The 22,169-nt window shown below is 55.4% G+C and overlaps 1 protein-coding gene across 1 annotated transcript in view; it reads left to right on the top strand.

The window, feature by feature from the left end:
* Nucleotides 1–909: 909 nt before the first annotated feature.
* LOC126980717 (uncharacterized) overlaps nt 910–22,169 on the top strand; it is a 32,562-nt gene continuing 11,302 nt past the window's right edge. The window contains exons 1-2 of the mRNA XM_050831292.1: nt 910–1,108; nt 6,558–6,795. Coding sequence (XP_050687249.1) covers nt 910–1,108; nt 6,558–6,795 — 437 coding nt within the window. The remainder of the gene's footprint in view (nt 1,109–6,557; nt 6,796–22,169) is intronic.

The raw sequence follows: 22,169 nt of genomic DNA, 5'->3' as shown, positions 1-22,169 counted from the left end.
ATAACACTGTGACCCCACTCAGTCCTAGCCAGCACAATATGCAAGATAATAACCCTAACAACCAAGATAGACACAATCCCCAGATTCCACACACATCCTTGGAAAGTGAAGAAACTTTGGTGACGGACACTCTACTGCTCGGTGACGAGAACCTAACCAATATATGGGCTACCGACCTCAGGGAAAATTGTAAGATCAGAACACTCCACCACGTTACTTTTGACCTCATGAAGTGTTGGGTCGAGGAGAAGCTCTCTTGGCAGCCATCTAAGTGCATAATTTATGGTGGATTATCTGATCTGAAGGAAAATAACACCCCAGAAGAGACTCTTGACAACCTGGGAGCTTTAATTAGTGAGCTTAAGCAAAAAAACAATAACATGAAAATATACGTAAGCTTACTTGTCCCCACCCCCAAGTCCGACGTCCTGCAAGGCATGATCAACGACCACAATGAACACATAACAAAGTGGGCGGAAGACAACAGCATTCATGTAGTGAACCCTGACCCTGCCTTCAGACTCTTAACTAAAGAAATAGATGAGTCATGCTACGAAGACCTTGGGGATGAAGTGACACTCCTGAATAGGACTGGAGTGGTCAGGCTGCTCAAAGTATTTGCAAAACATCTCCCAACCTTTAACAACTGTGTGAACTGGGAGAAAATGAAAGCGAATACGGAAAGGAAACTCATGAACATCCGCCATCACTCCCTAACTGTACCCCCTACAAACAAGGAAAAATCTGCAGTCTCGCAGAACGAAAGAAACACACACAGCCAGGAACTTGAAACGAGCGAGGGGTGGCAACTGGTTGTCAACCGGCGACGTAGAAAAGAAACAGGAAATGATTTGAGGAGCCCCCAAGGAGCTCATCACCCCACCTACACAGCAGACGGATACCGAGGCCATGACTCACCCCCCTGGCGACCTCACTCTACAGACCTCAGGTACAGCTCCTCCTGTCCTCCTGTCAAACAGAGCCACTACCCCTCCCTACCGGGAAGAGGCTCAAGGAGCCCCCGAGGAGCTTATCACCACACCTACACACCTGACGGACACCGCGGCCACGACCCACCGCCCCAGCAACCCCACCTTAAAGACCTCAGGTACGGCTCCTCCCCAACACACCCGCCCTCCCGAGACACGCAAATGAGCTACAACGCGCCGCCCACAAACCGCGCCGGACACCGTGGCTACACCACCTCTCCACCACGCCTGCCATCACGGGACACGCAAGCCTACAACACCCCCCCTCCACGCTCAGGACACTCATCCAACAGGAAAGTGGGATGTTATAACTGCGGGGAATTTAATCATGTCCAATCAAACTGTAGGCTTGATCATAAAGTGCGTTGCTATGAATGTTTAGAATACGGGCACAAGGATCGCCATTGTCACTATTACACCTCACGCTAGAAGAAAGGCAAAGAATGTTCTGCCGTTGCCGTTAGTTCTCAGTTTACGAACAAAAAAGACAACCTAACTATTGAACACATAAATGCACAATCATTACTCAATAATTTGGATGAAATCAACCTATTAATCAACGAAAGGCAAATCGACATATTATGCATCAGTGAATCATGGTTACTCACACACACCCCAGACTCACACGCGAACATTCCTAACTTTAAACTTTACAGACAAGACAGAGGCAAAGGCGGAGGGGCATGTATATATGTTCATAATGACTTACACTCAGCTTCGATAAACACAGGCGTACCTAAACACGAAGGGGTAGATGAAATTTGTATCCAAGTTCAATGAAAACTACCTCCATCCTTATAAACAGTATCTACCGACATCCTAAGGCCTGTTCTACTTCATTTGATCACATAGAAGACACATTGAGGGCATTAATTATGCGTAAAAGACATTTTTCTTATTAGGTGACCTCAACGACAACCTCCTACCCAACAGTAAACTATCACGTATAATAGCCAACAATAGCTTACACAAATTATAAACACACCCACACGAGTGACACCCACTTCTGCAACCCTCCTAGATGTGATCATCACTAACAAGCCAGATATTATCACTCATTCCTACGTAATCCCTTGCACGGTCGCAGACCACGAGCTTATAGGCGCCTCTGTCAACATCCTTAAACCCAAGCGCCAACCCATCACCGTAACTAAACGTGACCTAAGAAAATATAACAGCGACCTTCTATGCTCCCATATCCTAGAGGAAACCTCCACACTAAATGAGATATTACGCACTGACGATGTCGATAAACAAGTGTCTATACTAACATCTGTCATTACTACCAGTCTCGACAGAAGCGCTCCGATATCTAATATCGTTCTTCACCGACCCCCCGCACCTTGGATCAATGATGAAATTAAAGAGGCATTAGCAGAACGCAAGAAAGCTCAAAGAATATTAAAAAATCACAGATATAACGTGATTATACAGCAAAAATATAAAGAAATAAAGAAAAACGTCAAACGTCTACTAACCACTTCAAAGAAAAATTACTACCACCAAGAACTACATACCTGCAAAAATAACACAGCTGCAACTTGGACCACATTAAAAACTATTATTCCTAGTAAGACACAGAGCACGACCCACCCGCCCCTTGAGAACATAAGTGAAAAAGCTGAAGATTTTAATAACTTCTTTGCGAACGTCGGCCTAACCACATACGAATCAACTCAAGAATCATTAACAGTCGAAAACCGTAATCACCTTAACGAAGCTCCTAACATCCCGGTCGCGCCCTCTACCCCCACTAATCTCGCGCTTTTCAGACCTCAGCCAGTAGACCAGAACACAATCATCTTAACTGTAAAACAGCTTCAAAATACTAAATCGTTTGGTTGTGATAACATTTCCCTAAGGTTTATCAAAGACTCACTTATAGTTATCGTCTTCTACCTCACAACCATCATAAATACCTCAATCGTCACAGGCATTTTTCCTGCCTCCTGGAAAAATGCTGTTGTCCACCCACTATATAAAAACAGTAACCCAGACGAAATAGGAAATTATCGTCCCATCTCTCTACTTCCAATTTTTCAAAATATTAGAAAAGGTAGTTGCCAATCAATTAATGTCATTCCTGGAACGTAACAAACTTCTCTCCAACCCAACACGGCTTTAGACCAAAACTCTCTACAGAGACAGCGCTGCAAGTCATTACCAATAAAATTTATGATAATATAGACAACAAACAAATATCACTTTTAACACTCTGCGACCTTTCTAAAGCCTTCGACAGTGTCAGCCACCATCTTACTCGAAAACTTCAACAGATTAATGTTGACACCTACTGGTTTGACAATTACCTCGATGACAGGTCACAGTCAGTCCGCATCAAAGACATCGTCTCATCCAAGAAATCAGTAGCCTTTGGAGTCCCCCAAGGCTCAATACTAGGCCCAACATTATTCAATATCCATGTAAATGACATATCTACCTATATCAATAACTGCCTTCTAGTACAATACGCTGACGACACACAGTTCCTCCACAGCGGTAATATCAACGAAATAAATACTTTAATTAATAAAACTGAGATCACTTTGAAACAAATAAGAACCTATTTTCTACAGAACGGCCTTCAGCTAAACATCAGTAAGACACAATGTATCTTCCTAGGCACACGCCAACTCCTGGCACACATACCTAACAACACCACCATCAGATGTGCCGATGGCGTCATACAGCCCCTCCTCCATGTTAAGAACCTTGGCTTTCATCTGGATTCACACAATGACCTTCGACCGACACATAAATGAAATGACTAGGAAAACAATGGGAACCTTAAATTTCATTAACAGACACAAAGATCTCTTCAACAAAGAAACACGCTTAATGGTTATCCAGACTTTGGTATTAAGCATCATAAATACGGCATCACAATATGGGGACAACAAACTCAACTTTAATACACAAAGTTCAAAACCTACAAAACTTCGCGATAAAAGTGGCAGATGGGAAAGCCAGGAAATACGATCATGTCACTCCATTATTTAAAGATTTACAATGGCTTAAAATCAAAGACCTAATCACCTTTAACCTCATCACAAAAGTGTTTAAGCTGAAAATAAAGGATTACCCAGACCACATCCTCTCTCTCCCTACTGTTAACTATATGACTGACTCAACAACAAGACAACAAAACAATCTCTACGTCCCGAGAACCAACACCGACACAGGTGCAAGAGCCTTTCATGTATTAGGTCCTAAATTATGGAACCAATTACCGAATGAAATAAAAGACTCTCATAATCTGACCACATTAAAATCAATTCTTAAAGAAGCTGTTGACCTCTGCATGAATGTATTATCTACTTTACTGCCTTCTGTATATTCTATCATGTATATTTAGATGTATAATACACCATGTATATTTATATGTATAACCTACCATGTATATTTAGATGTTTAGAATAACCACTTTTTAGTGGAAATAAAGTTTATTTATTTATTATTATTTATCTCTCTCTCTCTCTCTCTCTCTCTCTCTCTCTCTCTCTCTCTCTCTCTCTCTCTCTCTCTCTCTCTCTCTCTCTCTCTCTCTCTCTCTCTCTCTCTCTCTCTCTCTCTCTCTCTCTCTCTCTCTCTCTACATAACCATCATTTCACTACCTCCTCCTCCTCATCCTCCTCCCCATTTTCTTCCGTCTCCTCGTTTCTTCATCATCGCCGCCCCATACTGCCTTTTCTTAATCAAGGTACAGCAAGAAGGAAGTGGGTTAGTGGGGAAGCACAGGCAGGAAGAAGGAGAGACAAGGGCGTAGAGTTGTATGGGGCAGTATAATGCCTTACTCTTCATCCTAAGCTACACAACTGTCACGTCACTCCCTCTTGCCCAGTAGCAGGTGCAGCTGTAGCCGGCCTGTTGCCTACACCCCGCGAGCCCTGCCCTGACACACTCCCCTTGGCCATGTCCACCTCTGCAGGGCTCGTCCACAGCCATGCAAGCACAGTGCCGGTCTCTCTCCTCCCTTACTGACCCCTTTTGGCCCTTCTCTGCGGCTCCGATGGTTGGCGCTGAACAGGCGGAGGAGGTTGTGGTGGCTGTGTAGTGTGAGACTGGCGAGCAGTGTTATGAAGTTATTATGACGGAAGAAACATGGAGGAAGAAAGGAGGAAACTGAAGTAGTGGTGATAGTTGTTTGGTTTGAGGGCATCAAGTATTAAGGAGAGTGGGTACCTGAGGAACATGGAGGAAGGGTGACGATAGTTATATAGTTGAAGAGGATGAGGAGCGATGGAGGAGGTAATTAGGAAACAGGGAGGAGGAAGAGGTGGTTGGACAGAGAGAGAGAGAGAGAGAGTGCGTGCGTGCGTGCGTGCGTGCGTGCGTGCGTTATTAGGCTATTATGGAGAGGGAGCGGGAGGAGGAAGTAGTGATAATTACGTAGTTGATGAAGAAAAGAAATGGAGGAGGAGAGAGGGGGTAATAACCAATCCTAGAGGAAGGGGAGGGGAGGGGGAGGGCAAAAGGGAGGAGAGGAGGAGAACAGTTGTCAGTCAGGGAGGGAACCCGGCGTGTGAAGGCTGTGGGGACGGTGTGGAGGCAGCGGAGACACTTGTCGGTCAGGTGACGGTGAGTGTCGTGCACTGTGGTTAAGTTAAGGCTGTGAGTCTGTGTTGAGGCTCGGGAGCGATGTTTTCTGGGTCAGGATATGTTTTAAGGCTAATATCTGTGTGCATTGTTTACTTGTACCTAACCAGCCTAACTCACTCCAGCCGTTCGTGAGGTCCACGTCCACCCAACAGCCTCCTCTTCTGTACCTCCATTATAATAGCACGTTTCCGTCTAATGCTCATCCACCCAATCAGCCGCCATGGCGTTAATTACTTCCGTATATTTTATTGTCTTGTCAATCCAGATCATTCCACCTATTTTTAAGGGGCTTATTTCCACATCCAACCACTAGCATCCCCTTACATCCCCCCACTCTTGCTTTTCCACTTATTGCTCATCCACCTTGGCAGTAGTTTGTCTGCTAGCCATGGCATTCCTCCCCTGCTCCCCACCTGGTCCACATCTTGCCTTACACCTCCACATCCACCCACTTGCTTCCTCTGATGTCCCTCCACTAGTGCAATGCCATTTATTTCCTGCTTTGTATAATCCACCAAGCCCTCGCCTTAATATTCCACCTCCACAACTCATATCCACCCATTCCACTTAAAATTTCTCCTGACCAAAAATTCATTAAAGCCTATTAGTCGCTCAAACCTCCTTTCCACTCGCGGTCTTTCCTTAAACTCTTCCACCTGTTTTCTGCCATCCTTTGCCTCCTAGTGTAGTATAACCTTCCACCTTTCCCTTCAGTCTTCACGTCCATCCATTCCACCCTTGATGTTCCACTCCCCTATTGTTAATATTCAATGTTACATTACAGTTTACGTGTTTTCACTTACCTTGCCTTGCATATATTTTTCCCTATGCCATATTACACTGACTGCACTTCTCCACCTGCTCCAGCCACCCATTCCTTGACAATATTTTCCCATTGCTTTATTACAATTTGACCAACTCTCCAACTGATCCAGCCACCCATTTCTTGACCATTTTATATCTTTCCAGATCAGTTCAACACGTGGAGGCCAGCACAGCACAAACCTGTCTCCACGTCCCAGGCTAATCACTGCTGCTGGAGTGAGGGCCTGAGGCTGGTGCTGTGCTCGGCACTGTCCTCACAGCCTCTGCCTTCAGGACTCCCCGGTGCATCGCTGGCCCTGGGCCACGGCCGGAGCCTCCTGCAAGACCTGCCAGCGCCTCGCAGCAGAAGCACTGGTGCCCTGGAGGCTGCATGGCCGGGCAGGCCCAGCAGCAGCAGGCTGCCAATGCTTTGAGGATTAAGAGAACCACCACCACCATGCTGCTGACATCTCGGCCACAATGGAAAGGAATAGATTGAGTCAAGAGTGTGACAAGATTTGAGACTGAGAGCAAGTTCACCAGACACTGCCTTGCACACACTGGTGAAGGGAACCATGATGCCAGAGTGTGGAGAAAGACTCCTTGGGAAGGCTGACCTCAACAATACACCCAAACCCTCTGGTAGAGGACTTCATGAATGCCATCACTGTGACAAAAGCTTCCGCTACAAAAGTCAACTCAACAAACACACTTTTTCACACACTGGTGAAAGACCTCATGAATGCCATGAGTGTGGCAAACGTTTCAGTTCCAAGAGTCATCTCAACAGACACACTTTTCACATTGGTGAAAGACTTCATGAATGCCATGAGTGTGGCAAAAGGTTCCGTACGAAGAGTATCCTCAACGAACACACCTTTTACACACTGGTGAAAGACCTCATGAATACTATGAGTGTGGCAAAAGGTTCAGTAAGAAGAGTAACCTCAAGACACACATCTTTCACACACTGGAGAAAGAAATTATGAATGCCATGAGTGTGGCAAAAGGTTCACTGAAAAGAAAAAACTCTACAGACACACTCGTATACATACTGATGAAAACACTCCTGAATGCCATGACTGGCGAAAGGTTCAATCAGGAGGAGGCCAGCACAACACGGCCTCCACGTCCAGCCTAGCCGCGTCTCCACCCAGTCTCTTCCACCTCCTAGAGCCCCTGCAGCCCACTTCTACCAGTCTCCTCCAGGCCAGCTCACTTCTACCAGCCTCCTCCAGCCCAGCCCACTCCTACAAGCCTCCTCCAGCCCAGCCCACTTCTACCAGTCTCCTCCAGCCCAACCCACATGTACCAGTCTCCTCCAGCCCAGCTCACATGTACCAGTCTCCTCCAGCCCAGCCCACATGTACCAGTCTCCTCTAGCCCATCCCACATGTACCAGTCTCCTCCAGCCCAGCCCACATGTACCAGTCTCCTCCAGCCCAGCCCACATGTACCAGTCTCCTCCAGCCCAGCCCACATGTACCAGTCTCCTCCAGCCCAGCCCACATGTACCAGTCTCCTCCAGCCCAGCCCACATGTACCAGTCTCCTCCAGCCCAGCCCACATGTACCAGTCTCCTCCAGCCCAGCCCACATGTACCAGTCTCCTCCAGCCCAGCCCACATGTACCAGTCTCCTCCAGCCCAGCCCACATGTACCAGTCTCCTCCAGCCCAGCCCACATGTACCAGTCTCCTCCAGCCCACCCCACTTCTACCAGTCTCCTTAAGCCCAGCCCACTTCTACCAGTCTCCGTAAGCCCAGCCCACTTCTACCAGTCTCCGTAAGCCCAGCCCACTTCTACCAGTCTCCGTAAGCCCAGCCCACTTCTACCAGTCTCCGTAAGCCCAGCCCACTTCTACCAGTCTCCGTAAGCCCAGCCCACTTCTACCAGTCTCCGTAAGCCCAGCCCACTTCTACCAGTCTCCGTAAGCCCAGCCCACTTCTACCAGTCTCCGTAAGCCCAGCCCACTTCTACCAGTCTCCTCAAGCCCAGCCCACTTCTACCAGTCTCCGTAAGCCCAGCCCACTTCTACCAGTCTCCTCCAGCCCAGCCCACTTCTACCAGTCTCCGTAAGCCCAGCCCACTTCTACCAGTCTCCTCCAGCCCAGCCCACTTCTACCAGTCTCTTTAAGCCCAGCCCACTTCTACCAGTCTCCTCCAGCCCAGCCCACTTCTACCAGTCTCCTCCAGCCCAGCCCACTTCTACCAGTCTCCTCCAGCCCAGCCCACTTCTACCAGTCTCCTCCAGCCCAGCCCACTTCTACCAGTCTCCTCCAGCCCAGCCCACTTCTACCAGTCTCCTCCAGCCCAGCCCACTTCTACTAGTCTCCTCCAGCCCAGCCCACTTCTACCTGTCTCCTCCAGCCCAGCCCACTTCTACCAGTCTCCTCCAGCCCAGCCCACTTCTACCAGTCTCCTCCAGCCCAACCCACTTCTACCAATCTCCTCCATCCCAGCCCATTTCTACCAGTCTCCTCCAGCCCAGCCCACTTCTACCAGTCTTCTCCAGCCCAGCCCACTTCTACCAGTCTCCTCCAGCCCAGGCCACTTCTACCAGTCTCCTCCAGCCCAGCCCACTTCTACCAGTCTCCTCCAGCCCAGCCCACTTCTACCAGTCTCCTCCAGCCCAGCCCACTTCTACCAGTCTCCTCCAGCCCAGCCCACTTCTACCAGTCTCCTCCAGCCCAGCCCACTTCTACCAGTCTCCTCCAGCCCAGCCCACTTCTACCAGTCTCCTCCAGCCCATCTCACTTCTACCAGTCTCCTCCAGCCCACCCAACCTCTACCAGTCTCCTCCACCCCATCTCACTTCTACCAGTCTCCTCCAGCCCAGCCCACATCTACCAGTCTCCTCCAGCCCAGCCCACTTCTACCAGTCTCCTCCAGCCCACCCCACGTGTACCAGTCTTCTCCAGCCCAGCCCACTTCTACCAGTCTCCTCCAGCCCACCCCACGTGTACCAGTCTTCTCCAGCCCAGCCCACTTCTACCAGTCTCCTCCAGCCCAGCCCACTTCTACTAGTCTCCTCCAGTCCACCCCACTTGTACCAGTCTCCTCCAGCCCACCCCACTTGTACCAGTCTCCTCCAGCCCAGCCCACTTGTACCAGTCTCCTCCAGCCCAGCCCACTTGTACCAGTCTCCTCCAGCCCAGCCCACTTCTACCAGTCTTCTCCAGCCCAGCCCACTTCTACCAGGCTTCTACAGCCCAGCCCACTTGTACCAGTCTCCTCCAGCCCAGCCCACTTGTACCAGTCTCCTCCAGCCCAGCCCACTTGTACCAGTCTCCTCCAGCCCAGCCCACTTGTACCAGTCTCCTCCAGCCCAGCCCACTTGTACCAGTCTCCTCCAGCCCACCCCACTTGTACCAGTCTCCTCCAGCCCAGCCCACATGTACCAGTCTCCTCCAGCCCAGCCCACTTGTACCAGTCTCCTCCAGCCCACCCCACTTCTACCAGTCTCCTCCAACCCAGCCCACTTCTACCAGTCTCCTCCAGCCCACCCCACTTGTACCAGTCTCCTCCAGCCCAGCCCACTTCTACCAGTCTCCTCCAACCCAGCCCACTTCTACCAGTCTCCTCCATCCCAGCCCACTTCTACCAGCCTTCTATAGCCCAGCCCACTTCTACCAGCCTCCTATAGCCCAGCCCACTTCTACCAGCCTTCTATAGCCCAGCCCGCTTCTACCAGTCTCCTCCAGCCCAGCCCACTTCTACCAATCTCCTCCAGCCCAGCCCCCTTCTACCAGTCTCCTCCAGCCCAGCCCACTTCTACCAATCTCCTCCAGCCCAGCCCTCCTCCAGCCCAACCCACGTGTACCAGTCTCCTCCAGCCCAACCCATGTGTACCAGTCTCCTCCAGCCCAGCCCACTTCTACCAGTCTCCTCCAGCCCACCCCACTTCTACCAGTCTCCTCCATCCCACCCCACTTCTACCAGCCTTCTATAGCCCACCCCACTTCTACCAGCCTCCTATAGCCCAGCCCACTTCTACCAGCCTTCTATAGCCCAGCCCACTTCTATCAGTCTCCTCCAGCCCAGCCCACTTCTACCAATCTCCTCCAGCCCAGCCCACTTCTACCAGTCTCCTCCAGCCCAGCCCACTTCTACCAATCTCCTCCAGCCCAGCCCACGTGTACCAGTCTCCTCCAGCCCAACCCACGTGTACCAGTCTCCTCCAGCCCAGCCCACTTCTACCAGTTTCCTCCAGCTAAACCCACGTGTACCAGTCTCCTCCAGCCCAACCCACGTGTACCAGTCTCTCCAGCCCAGCCCACTTGTACCAGACTCCTCAGCCCAGCCCACTTGTACCAGTCTCCTCCAGCCCAGCCCACTTGTACCAGTCTCCTCCAGCCCAGCCCACTTGTACCAGTCTCCTCCAGCCTAGCCCACTTGTACCAGTCTCCTCCAGCCCAGCCCACTTGTACCAGTCTCCTCCAGCCCAGCCCACTTGTACCAGTCTCCTCCAGCCCAGCCCACGTGTACCAGTCTCCTCCAGCCCAGCCCACGTGTACCAGTCTCCTCCAGCCCAGCCCACTTCTACTAGTCTCCTCCAGCCCAGCCCACTTCTACCGGTCTCCTCCAGCCCAGCCCACATGTACCAGTCTCCTCCAGCCCAGCCCACATGTACCAGTCTCCTCCAGCCCAGCCCACATGTACCAGTCTCCTCCAGCCCACCCCACTTCTACCAGTCTCCTTAAGCCCAGCCCACTTCTACCAGTCTCCGTAAGCCCAGCCCACTTCTACCAGTCTCCCAAGACCAGCCCACTTCTACCAGTCTCCGTAAGCCCAGCCCACTTCTACCAGTCTCCGTAAGCCCAGCCCACTTCTACCAGTCTCCGTAAGCCCAGCCCACTTCTACCAGTCTCCGTAAGCCCAGCCCACTTCTACCAGTCTCCGTAAGCCCAGCCCACTTCTCACCAGTCTCCAAGCCCAGCCCACTTCTACCAGTCTCCGTAAGCCCAGCCCACTTCTACCAGTCTCCGTAAGCCCAGCCCACTTCTACCAGTCTCCGTAAGCCCAGCCCACTTCTACCAGTCTCCTCCAGCCCAGCCCACTTCTACCAGTCTCCTCCAGCCCAGCCCACTTCTACCAGTCTCCTCCAGCCCAGCCCACTTCTACCAGTCTCCTACAGCCCAGCCCTCTACTACCAGTCTCTTAAGCCCAGCCCACTTCTACCAGTCTCCTCCAGCCCAGCCCACTTCTACCGGTCTCCTCCAGCCCAGCCCACTTCTACCAGTCTCCTCCAGCCCAGCCCACTTCTACCAGTCTCCTCCAGCCCAGCCCACTTCTACCAGTCTCCTCAAGCCCAGCCCACTTCTACCAGTCTCCTCCAGCCCAGCCCACTTCTACCAGTCTCCTCCAGCCCAGCCCACTTCTACTAGTCTCCTCCAGCCCAGCCCACTTCTACCTGTCTCCTCCAGCCCAGCCCACTTCTACCAGTCTCCTCCAGCCCAGCCCACTTCTACCAGTCTCCTCCAGCCCAACCCACTTCTACCAATCTCCTCCATCCCAGCCCATTTCTACCAGTCTCCTCCAGCCCAGCCCACTTCTACCAGTCTTCTCCAGCCCAGCCCACTTCTACCAGTCTCCTCCAGCCCAGGCCACTTCTACCAGTCTCCTCCAGCCCAGCCCACTTCTACCAGTCTCCTCCAGCCCAGTCCCCTTCTACCAGTCTCCTCCAGCCCAGCCCACTTCTACCAGTCTCCTCCAGCCCAGCCCACTTCTACCAGTCTCCTCCAGCCCAGCCCACTTCTACCAGTCTCCTCCAGCCCAGCCCACTTCTACCAGTCTCCTCCAGCCCATCTCACTTCTACCAGTCTCCTCCAGCCCACCCCACCTCTACCAGTCTCCTCCAGCCCATCTCACTTCTACCAGTCTCCTCCAGCCCAACCCACATCTACCAGTCTCCTCCAGCCCAGCCCACTTCTACCAGTCTCCTCCAGCCCACCCCACGTGTACCAGTCTTCTCCAGCCCAGCCCACTTCTACCAGTCTCCTCCAGCCCACCCCACGTGTACCAGTCTTCTCCAGCCCAGCCCACTTCTACCAGTCTCCTCCAGCCCAGCCCACTTCTACTAGTCTCCTCCAGTCCACCCCACTTGTACCAGTCTCCTCCAGCCCACCCCACTTTTACCAGTCTCCTCCAGCCCAGCCCACTTTTACCAGTCTCCTCCAGCCCAGCCCACATGTACCAGTCTCCTCCAGCCCATCGCACTTCTACCAGTCTTCTCCAGCCCAGCCCACTTCTACCAGGCTTCTGGCCCAGCCCACTTGTACCAGTCTCCTCCAGCCCAGCCCACTTGTACCAGTCTCCTCCAGCCCAGCCCACTTGTACCAGTCTCCTCAAGCCCAGCCCACTTGTACCAGTCTCCTCCAGCCCAGCCCACTTGTACCAGTCTCCTCCAGCCCACCCCACTTGTACCAGTGTCCTCCAGCCCACCCCACATGTACCAGTCTCCTCCAGCCCAGCCCACTTGTACCAGTCTCCTCCAGCCCACCCCACTTCTACCAGTCTCCTCCAACCCAGCCCACTTCTACCAGTCTCCTCCAGCCCACCCCACTTGTACCAGTCTCCTCCAGCCCAGCCCACTTCTACCAGTCTCCTCCAACCCAGCCCACTTCTACCAGTCTCCTCCATCCCAGCCCACTTCTACCAGCCTTCTATAGCCCAGCCCACTTCTACCAGCCTCCTATAGCCCAGCCCACTTCTACCAGCCTTCTATAGCCCAGCCCGCTTCTACCAGTCTCCTCCAGCCCAGCCCACTTCTACCAATCTCCTCCAGCCCAGCCCCCTTCTACCAGTCTCCTCCAGCCCAGCCCACTTCTACCAATCTCCTCCAGCCCAGCCCACGTGTACCAGTCTCCTCCAGCCCAACCCACGTGTACCAGTCTCCTCCAGCCCAACCCATGTGTACCAGTCTCCTCCAGCCCAGCCCACTTCTACCAGTCTCCTCCAGCCCACCCCACTTCTACCAGTCTCCTCCATCCCACCCCACTTCTACCAGCCTTCTATAGCCCACCCCACTTCTACCAGCCTCCTATAGCCCAGCCCACTTCTACCAGCCTTCTATAGCCCAGCCCACTTCTACCAGTCTCCTCCAGCCCAGCCCACTTCTACCAATCTCCTCCAGCCCAGCCCCCTTCTACCAGTCTCCTCCAGCCCAGCCCACTTCTACCAATCTCCTCCAGCCCAGCCCACGTGTACCAGTCTCCTCCAGCCCAGCCCACGTGTACCAGTCTCCTCCAGCCCAACCCACGTGTACCAGTCTCCTCCAGCCCAGCCCACTTCTACCAGTTTCCTCCAGCCCAACCCACGTGTACCAGTCTCCTCCAGCCCAACCCACGTGTACCAGTCTCCTCCAGCCCAGCCCACTTGTACCAGTCTCCTCCAGCCCAGCCCATTTGTACCAGTCTCCTCCAGCCCAGCCCACTTGTACCAGTCTCCTCCAGCCCAGCCCACTTGTACCAGTCTCCTCCAGCCTAGCCCACTTGTACCAGTCTCCTCCAGCCCAGCCAACTTGTACCAGTCTCCTCCAGCCCAGCCCACTTGTACCAGTCTCCTCCAGCCCAGCCCACGTGTACCAGTCTCCTCCAGCCCAGCCCACGTGTACCAGTCTCCTCCAGCCCAGCCCACTTCTACTAGTCTCCTCCAGCCCAGCCCACTTCTACCGGTCTCCTCCAGCCCAGCCCACATGTACCAGTCTCCTCCAGCCCAGCCCACATGTACCAGTCTCCTCCAGCCCAGCCCACATGTACCAGTCTCCTCCAGCCCACCCCACTTCTACCAGTCTCCTTAAGCCCAGCCCACTTCTACCAGTCTCCGTAGGCCCAGCCCACTTCTACCAGTCTCCGTAAGCCCAGCCCACTTCTACCAGTCTCCGTAAGCCCAGCCCACTTCTACCAGTCTCCGTAAGCCCAGCCCACTTCTACCAGTCTCCGTGGCCCAGCCCACTTCTACCAGTCTCCGTAAGCCCAGCCCACTTCTACCAGTCTCCGTAAGCCCAGCCCACTTCTACCAGTCTCCGTAAGCCCAGCCCACTTCTACCAGTCTCCGTAAGCCCAGCCCACTTCTACCAGTCTCCTGAAGCCCAGCCCACTTCTACCAGTCTCCGTAAGCCCAGCCCACTTCTACCAGTCTCCGTAAGCCCAGCCCACTTCTACCAGTCTCCTCCAGCCCAGCCCACTTCTACCAGTCTCCTCCAGCCCAGCCCACTTCTACCAGTCTCCTCCAGCCCAGCCCACTTCTACCAGTCTCCTCCAGCCCAGCCCACTTCTACCAGTCTCCTCCAGCCCAGCCCACTTCTACCAGTCTCCTCCAGCCCAGCCCACTTCTACCAGTCTCCTCCAGCCCAGCCCACTTCTACCAGTCTCCTCAAGCCCAGCCCACTTCTACTAGTCTCCTCCAGCCCAGCCCACTTCTACCTGTCTCCTCCAGCCCAGCCCACTTCTACCAGTCTCCTCCAGCCCAGCCCACTTCTACCAGCCTTCTATAGCCCAGCCCGCTTCTACCAGTCTCCTCCAGCCCAGCCCACTTCTACCAATCTCCTCCAGCCCAGCCCCCTTCTACCAGTCTCCTCCAGCCCAGCCCACTTCTACCAATCTCCTCCAGCCCAGCCCTCCTCCAGCCCAACCCACGTGTACCAGTCTCCTCCAGCCCAACCCATGTGTACCAGTCTCCTCCAGCCCAGCCCACTTCTACCAGTCTCCTCCAGCCCACCCCACTTCTACCAGTCTCCTCCATCCCACCCCACTTCTACCAGCCTCCTATAGCCCAGCCCACTTCTACCAGCCTTCTATAGCCCAGCCCACTTCTACCAGTCTCCTCCAGCCCAGCCCACTTCTACCAATCTCCTCCAGCCCAGCCCCCTTCTACCAGTCTCCTCCAGCCCAGCCCACTTCTACCAATCTCCTCCAGCCCAGCCCACGTGTACCAGTCTCCTCCAGCCCAACCCACGTGTACCAGTCTCCTCCAGCCCAGCCCACTTCTACCAGTTTCCTCCAGCTAAACCCACGTGTACCAGTCTCCTCCAGCCCAACCCACGTGTACCAGTCTCCTCCAGCCCAGCCCACTTGTACCAGACTCCTCCAGCCCAGCCCACTTGTACCAGTCTCCTCCAGCCCAGCCCACTTGTACCAGTCTCCTCCAGCCCAGCCCACTTGTACCAGTCTCCTCCAGCCCAGCCCACTTGTACCAGTCTCCTCCAGCCCAGCCCACTTGTACCAGTCTCCTCCAGCCCAGCCCACTTGTACCAGTCTCCTCCAGCCCAGCCCACGTGTACCAGTCTCCTCCAGCCCAGCCCACGTGTACCAGTCTCCTCCAGCCCAGCCCACTTCTACTAGTCTCCTCCAGCCCAGCCCACTTCTACCGGTCTCCTCCAGCCCAGCCCACATGTACCAGTCTCCTCCAGCCCAGCCCACATGTACCAGTCTCCTCCAGCCCAGCCCACATGTACCAGTCTCCTCCAGCCCACCCCACTTCTACCAGTCTCCTTAAGCCCAGCCCACTTCTACCAGTCTCCGTAAGCCCAGCCCACTTCTACCAGTCTCCGTAAGACCAGCCCACTTCTACCAGTCTCCGTAAGCCCAGCCCACTTCTACCAGTCTCCGTAAGCCCAGCCCACTTCTACCAGTCTCCGTAAGCCCAGCCCACTTCTACCAGACTCCATGTTCCAGCCCACTTCTACCAGTCCGTAAGCCCAGCCCACTTCTACCAGTCTCCGTAAGCCCAGCCCACTTCTACCAGTCTCCGTAAGCCCAGCCCACTTCTACCAGTCTCCGTAAGCCCAGCCCACTTCTACCAGTCTCCTCCAGCCCAGCCCACTTCTACCAGTCTCCTCCAGCCCAGCCCACTTCTACCAGTCTCCTCCAGCCCAGCCCACTTCTACCAGTCTCCTCCAGCCCAGCCCACTTCTACCAGTCTCCTCCAGCCCAGCCCACTTCTACCAGTCTCTTTAAGCCCAGCCCACTTCTACCAGTCTCCTCCAGCCCAGCCCACTTCTACCGGTCTCCTCCAGCCCAGCCCACTTCTACCAGTCTCCTCCACCCCAGCCCACTTCTACCAGTCTCCTCCAGCCCAGCCCACTTCTACCAGTCTCCTCCAGCCCAGCCCACTTCTACCAGTCTCCTCCAGCCCAGCCCACTTCTACCAGTCTCCTCAAGCCCAGCCCACTTCTACTAGTCTCCTCCAGCCCAGCCCACTTCTACCTGTCTCCTCCAGCCCAGCCCACTTCTACCAGTCTCCTCCAGCCCAGCCCACTTCTACCAGTCTCCTCCAGCCCAACCCACTTCTACCAATCTCCTCCATCCCAGCCCATTTCTGCAGTCTCCTCCAGCCCAGCCCACTTCTACGAGTCTACTCCAGCCCAGCCCACTTCTACCGGTCTCCTCAGCCAAGGCCAATTCTAGCAGTCTCCTCCAGCCCAGCCCACTTCTACCAGTCTCCTCCAGCCCAGCCCACTTCTACCAGTCTCCTCCAGCCCAGCCCACTTCTACCAGTCTCCTCCAGCCCAGCCCACTTCTACCAGTCTCCTCCAGCCCAGCCCACTTCTACCAGTCTCCTCCAGCCCAGCCCACTTCTACCAGTCTCCTCCAGCCCATCTCACTTCTACCAGTCTCCTCCAGCCCACCCCACCTCTACCAGTCTCCTCCAGCCCATCTCACTTCTACCAGTCTCCTCCAGCCCAGCCCACATCTACCAGTCTCCTCCAGCCCAGCCCACTTCTACCAATCTCCTCCAGCCCACCCCACGTGTACCAGTCTTCTCCAGCCCAGCCCACTTCTACCAGTCTCCTCCAGCCCACCCCACGTGTACCAGTCTTCTCCAGCCCACCCCACTTCTACCAGTCTCCTCCATCCCACCCCACTTCTACCAGCCTTCTATAGCCCACCCCACTTCTACCAGCCTCCTATAGCCCAGCCCACTTCTACCAGCCTTCTATAGCCCAGCCCACTTCTACCAGTCTCCTCCAGCCCAGCCCACTTCTACCAATCTCCTCCAGCCCAGCCCCTTCTACCAATCTCCTCCAGCCCAGCCCACTTTCACCAATCTCCTCCAGCCCAGCCCACGTGTACCAGTCTCCTCCAGACCACCCCACGTGTACCAGTCTCCTCCAGCCCAGCCCACTTGTACCAGACTCCTCCAGCCCAGCCCCCCTCTACCAGTCTCCTCCAGCCCAGCCCACTTGTACCAGTCTCCTCCAGCCCAGCCCACTTGTACCAGTCTCCTCCAGCCTAGCCCACTTGTACCAGTCTCCTCCAGCCCAGCCCACTTGTACCAGTCTCCTCCAGCCCAGCCCACTTGTACCAGTCTCCTCCAGCCCAGCCCACGTGTACCAGTCTCCTCCAGCCCAACCCACGTGTACCAGGCTCCTCCAGCCCAGCCCACTTCTAGTCTCCTCCAGCCCAGCCCCCTTCTACCAGTCTCCTCCAGCCCAGCCCACATGTACCAGTCTCCTCCAGCCCAGCCCACATGTACCAGTCTCCTCCAGCCCAGCCCACATCTACCAGTCTCCTCCAGCCCACCCCACTTCTACCAGTCTCCATAAGCCCAGACCACTTCTACCACTCTCCGAAAGCCCAGCCCACTTCTACCAGTCTCCGTAAGACCAGCCCACTTCTACCAGTCTCCGTAAGCCCAGCCCACTTCTACCAGTCTCCGTAAGCCCAGCCCACTTCTACCAGTCTCCGTAAGCCCAGCCCACTTCTACCAGTCTCCGTAAGCCCAGCCCACTTCTACCAGTCTCCGTAAGCCCAGCCCACTTCTACCAGTCTCCGAAAGCCCAGCCCACTTCTACCAGTCTCCGTAAGCCCAGCCCACTTCTACCAGTCTCCGTAAGCCCAGCCCACTTCTACCAGTCTCCGTAAGCCCAGCCCACTTCTACCAGTCTCCTCCAGCCCAGCCCACTTCTACCAGTCTCCTCCAGCCCAGCCCACTCCTACCCAGTCTCCTCCAGCCCAGCCCACTTCTTCTACCAGTCTCCTAAAGCCCAGCCCACTTCTACCAGTCTCCTCCAGCCCAGCCCACTTCTACCAGTCTCCTTAAGCCCAGCCCACTTCTACCAGTCTCCTCCAGCCCAGCCCACTTCTACTGGTCTCCTCCAGCCCAGCCACTTCTACCAGTCTCCTCCAGCCCAGCCCACTTCTACCAGTCTCCTCCAGCCCAGCCCACTTCTACCAGTCTCCTCCAGCCCAGCCCACTTCTACCAGTCTCCTCCAGCCCAGCCCACTTCTACCAGTCTCCTGAACCCCAGCCCACTTCCTGCTAGTCTCCTCCAGCCCAGCCCACTTCTACCTGTCTCCTCCAGCCCAGCCCACTTCTACCAGTCTCCTCCAGCCCAGCCCACTTCTACCAGTCTCCTCCAGCCCAACCCACTTCTACCAATCTCCTCCATCCCAGCCCATTTCTACGAGTCTCCTCCAGCCCAGCCCACTTCTACCAGTCTTCTCCAGCCCAGCCCACTTCTACCAGTCTCCTCCAGCCCAGGCCACTTCTACTCAGTCTCCTCCAGCCCAGCCCACTTCTACCAGTCTCCTCCAGCCCAGCCCACTTCTACCAGTCTCCTCCAGCCCAGCCCACTTCTACCAGTCTCCTCCAGCCCAGCCCACTTCTACCAGTCTCCTCCAGCCCAGCCCACTTCTACCAGTCTCCTCCAGCCCAGCCCACTTCTACCAGTCTCCTCCAGCCCATCTCACTTCTACCAGTCTCCTCCAGCTCCACCCCACCTCTACCAGTCTCCTCCATCACATCTCACTTCTACCAGTCTCCTCCAGCCCAGCCCACCTCTACCAGTCTCCTCCAGCCCACTTCTACCAATCTCCTCCAGCCCACCCCACGTGTACCAGTCTTCTCCAGCCCAGCCCACTTCTACCAGTCTCCTCCAGCCCACCCCACGTGTACCAGTCTGCTCCAGCCCAGCCCACTTCTACCAGTCTCCTACAGCCCAGCCCACTTCTACTAGACTCCTCCAGTCCACCCCACTTGTACCAGTCTCCTCCAGCCCACCCCACTTTACCAGTCTCCTCCAGCCCAGCCCACTTTACCAGTCTCCTCCAGCCCAGCCCACTTGCAGTCTCCTCCCAGCCCAGCCCACTTCTACCAGTCTTCCAGCCCAGCCCACTTCTACCAGGCTTCTACAGCCCAGCCCACTTGTGCCAGTCTCCTCCAGCCCAGCCCAATTGTACCAGTCTCCTCCAGCCCAGCCCACTTGTACCAGTCTCCTCAAGCTCCAGCCCACTTGTACCAGTATACTCCAGCCCAGCCCACTTGTACCAGTCTCCTCCAGCCCACCCCACTTGTGCCAGTGTCCTCCCAGCCCACCCACATGTACCAGTCTTCTCCAGCCCAGCCCACTTGTACCAGTCTCCTCCAGCCCACCCCACTTCTACCAGTCTCCTCCACCCCAGCCCACGTCTACCAGTCTCCTCCAGCCCACCCCCCTTGTCCCAGTCTCCGCCCGCCCAGCCCACTTCTACCAGTCTCCTCCAACCCAGCCCACTTCTACCAGTCTCCTCCATCCCAGCCCACTTCTACCAGCCTTCTATAGCCCAGCCCACTTCTACGAGCCTCCTATAGCCCAGCCCACTTCTACCAGCCTTCTATAGCCCAGCCCGCTTCTACCAGTCTCCTCCAGCCCAGCCCACTTCTACCAATCTCCTCCAGCCCAGCCCCCTTCTACCAGTCTCCTCCAGCCCAGCCCACTTCTACCAATCTCCTCCAGCCCAGCCCACGTGTACCAGTCTCCTCCAGCCCAACCCACGTGTACCAGTCTCCTCCAGCCCAACCCATGTGTACCAGTCTCCTCCAGCCCAGCCCACTTCTACCAGTCTCCTCCAGCCCACCCCACTTCTACCAGTCTCCTCCATCCCACCCCACTTCTACCAGCCTTCTAGCCCACCCCACTTCTACCAGCCTCCTAGCCCAGCCCACTTCTACCAGCCTCTATAGCCCAGCCACTTGTACCAGTCTCCTCCAGCCCAGCCCACTTCTACCAATCTCCTCCAGCCCAGCCCCCTTCTACCAGTCTCCTCCAGCCCAGCCCACTTGTACCAGTCTCCTCCAGCCCAGCCCACTTGTGCAGTCTCCTCCAGCCCAGCCCACGTGTACCCAGTCTCCTCCAGCCCAACCCACGTGTACCAGTCTCCTCCAGCCCAGCCCACTTCTACAGTTTCCTCCAGCCCAACCCACGTGTACCAGTCTCCTCCAGCCCAACCCACGTGTACCAGTCTCCTCCAGCCCAGCCCACTTGCCCAGTCTCCTCCAGCCCAGCCCATTTGTACCAGTCTCCTCCAGCCCAGCCCACTTGTACCAGTCTCCTCCAGCCCAGCCCACTTGTACCAGTCTCCTCCAGCCCAGCCCACTTGTACCAGTCTCCTCCAGCCCAGCGAACTTGTACCAGTCTCCTCCAGCCCAGCCCACTTGTACCAGTCTCCTCCAGCCCAGCCCGTGTACCAGTCTCCTCCAGCCCAGCCCACGTGTACCAGTCTCCTCCAGCCCAACTCACTTCTACTGGTCTCCTCCAGCCCAACTCACTTCTACTGGTCTCCTCCAGCCCAGCCCACTTGTACCAGTCTCCTCCAGCCCAGCCCACATGTACCAGTCTCCTCCAGCCCAGCCCACATGTACCAGTCTCCTCCAGCCCACCCCACTTCTACCAGTCTCCTTAAGCAGCCCACTTCTACCAGTCTCCGTAGGCTCCAGCCCACTTCTACCAGTCTCCGTAAGCCCAGCCCACTTCTACCAGTCTCCGTAAGCCCAGCCCACTTCTACCAGTCTCCGTAAGCCCAGCCCTTCTACCAGTCTCCAAGCCCAGCCCACTTCTACCAGTCTCCGTAAGCCCAGCCCACTTCTACCAGTCTCCTGAAGCCCAGCCCACTTCTACCAGTCTCCCGTAAGCCCAGCCCACTTCTACCAGTCTCCGTAAGCCCAGCCCACTTCTACCAGTCTCCGTAAGCCCAGCCCACTTCTACCAGTCTCCCGTAAGCCCAGCCCACTTCTACCAGTCTCGTAAGCCCAGCCCACTTCTACAAGTCTCCTCCAGCCCAGCCCACTTCTACCAGTCTCCTCCAGCCCAGCCCACTTCTACCAGTCTCCTCCAGCCCAGCCCACTTCTACCAGTCTCCTCCAGCCCAGCCCACTTCTACCAGTCTCCTCCAGCCCAGCCCACTTCTACCAGTCTCCTCCAGCCCAGCCCACTTCTACCAGTCTCCTCCAGCCCAGCCCACTTCTACCAGTCTCCTCAAGCCCTGCCCACTTTCTACTAGTCTCCTCCAGCCCAGCCCACTTCACCAGTCTCCTCCAGCCCAGCCCACTTCTACCAGTCTCCTCCAGCCCAACACACATCTACCAGTCTCCTCCAGCCCAACCCACTTCTACCTCCTCCCTCCCAGCACTTTTCTACCAGTCTCCTCCAGCCCAGCCCACTTCTACCAGTCTTCTCCAGCCCAGCCCACTTCTACCAGTCTCCTCCAGCCCAGGCCACTTCTACCAGTCTCCTCCAGCCCAGCCCACTTCTACTAGTCTCCTCCAGCCCAGCCCACTTCTACCAGTCTCCTCCAGCCCAGCCCACTTCTACCAGTCTCCTCCAGCCCAGCCCACTTCTACCAGTCTCCTCCAGCCCAGCCCACTTCTACCAGTCTCCTCCAGCCCAGCCCACTTCTACCAGTCTCCTCCAGCCCATCTCACTTCTACCAGTCTCCTCCAGCCCACCCCACCTCTACCAGTCTCCTCCAGCCCATCTCACTTCTACCAGTCTCCTCCAGCCCAGCCCACATCTACC

This window comes from Eriocheir sinensis, chromosome 1 (genome assembly GCF_024679095.1).
Source record: "Eriocheir sinensis breed Jianghai 21 chromosome 1, ASM2467909v1, whole genome shotgun sequence".
In the NCBI taxonomy this organism is placed as follows: Eukaryota; Metazoa; Arthropoda; class Malacostraca; order Decapoda; family Varunidae; genus Eriocheir; species Eriocheir sinensis.
Note: the sequence above shows the minus strand (reverse complement) of the source record. Positions and strands in the feature narration are given on the sequence as shown.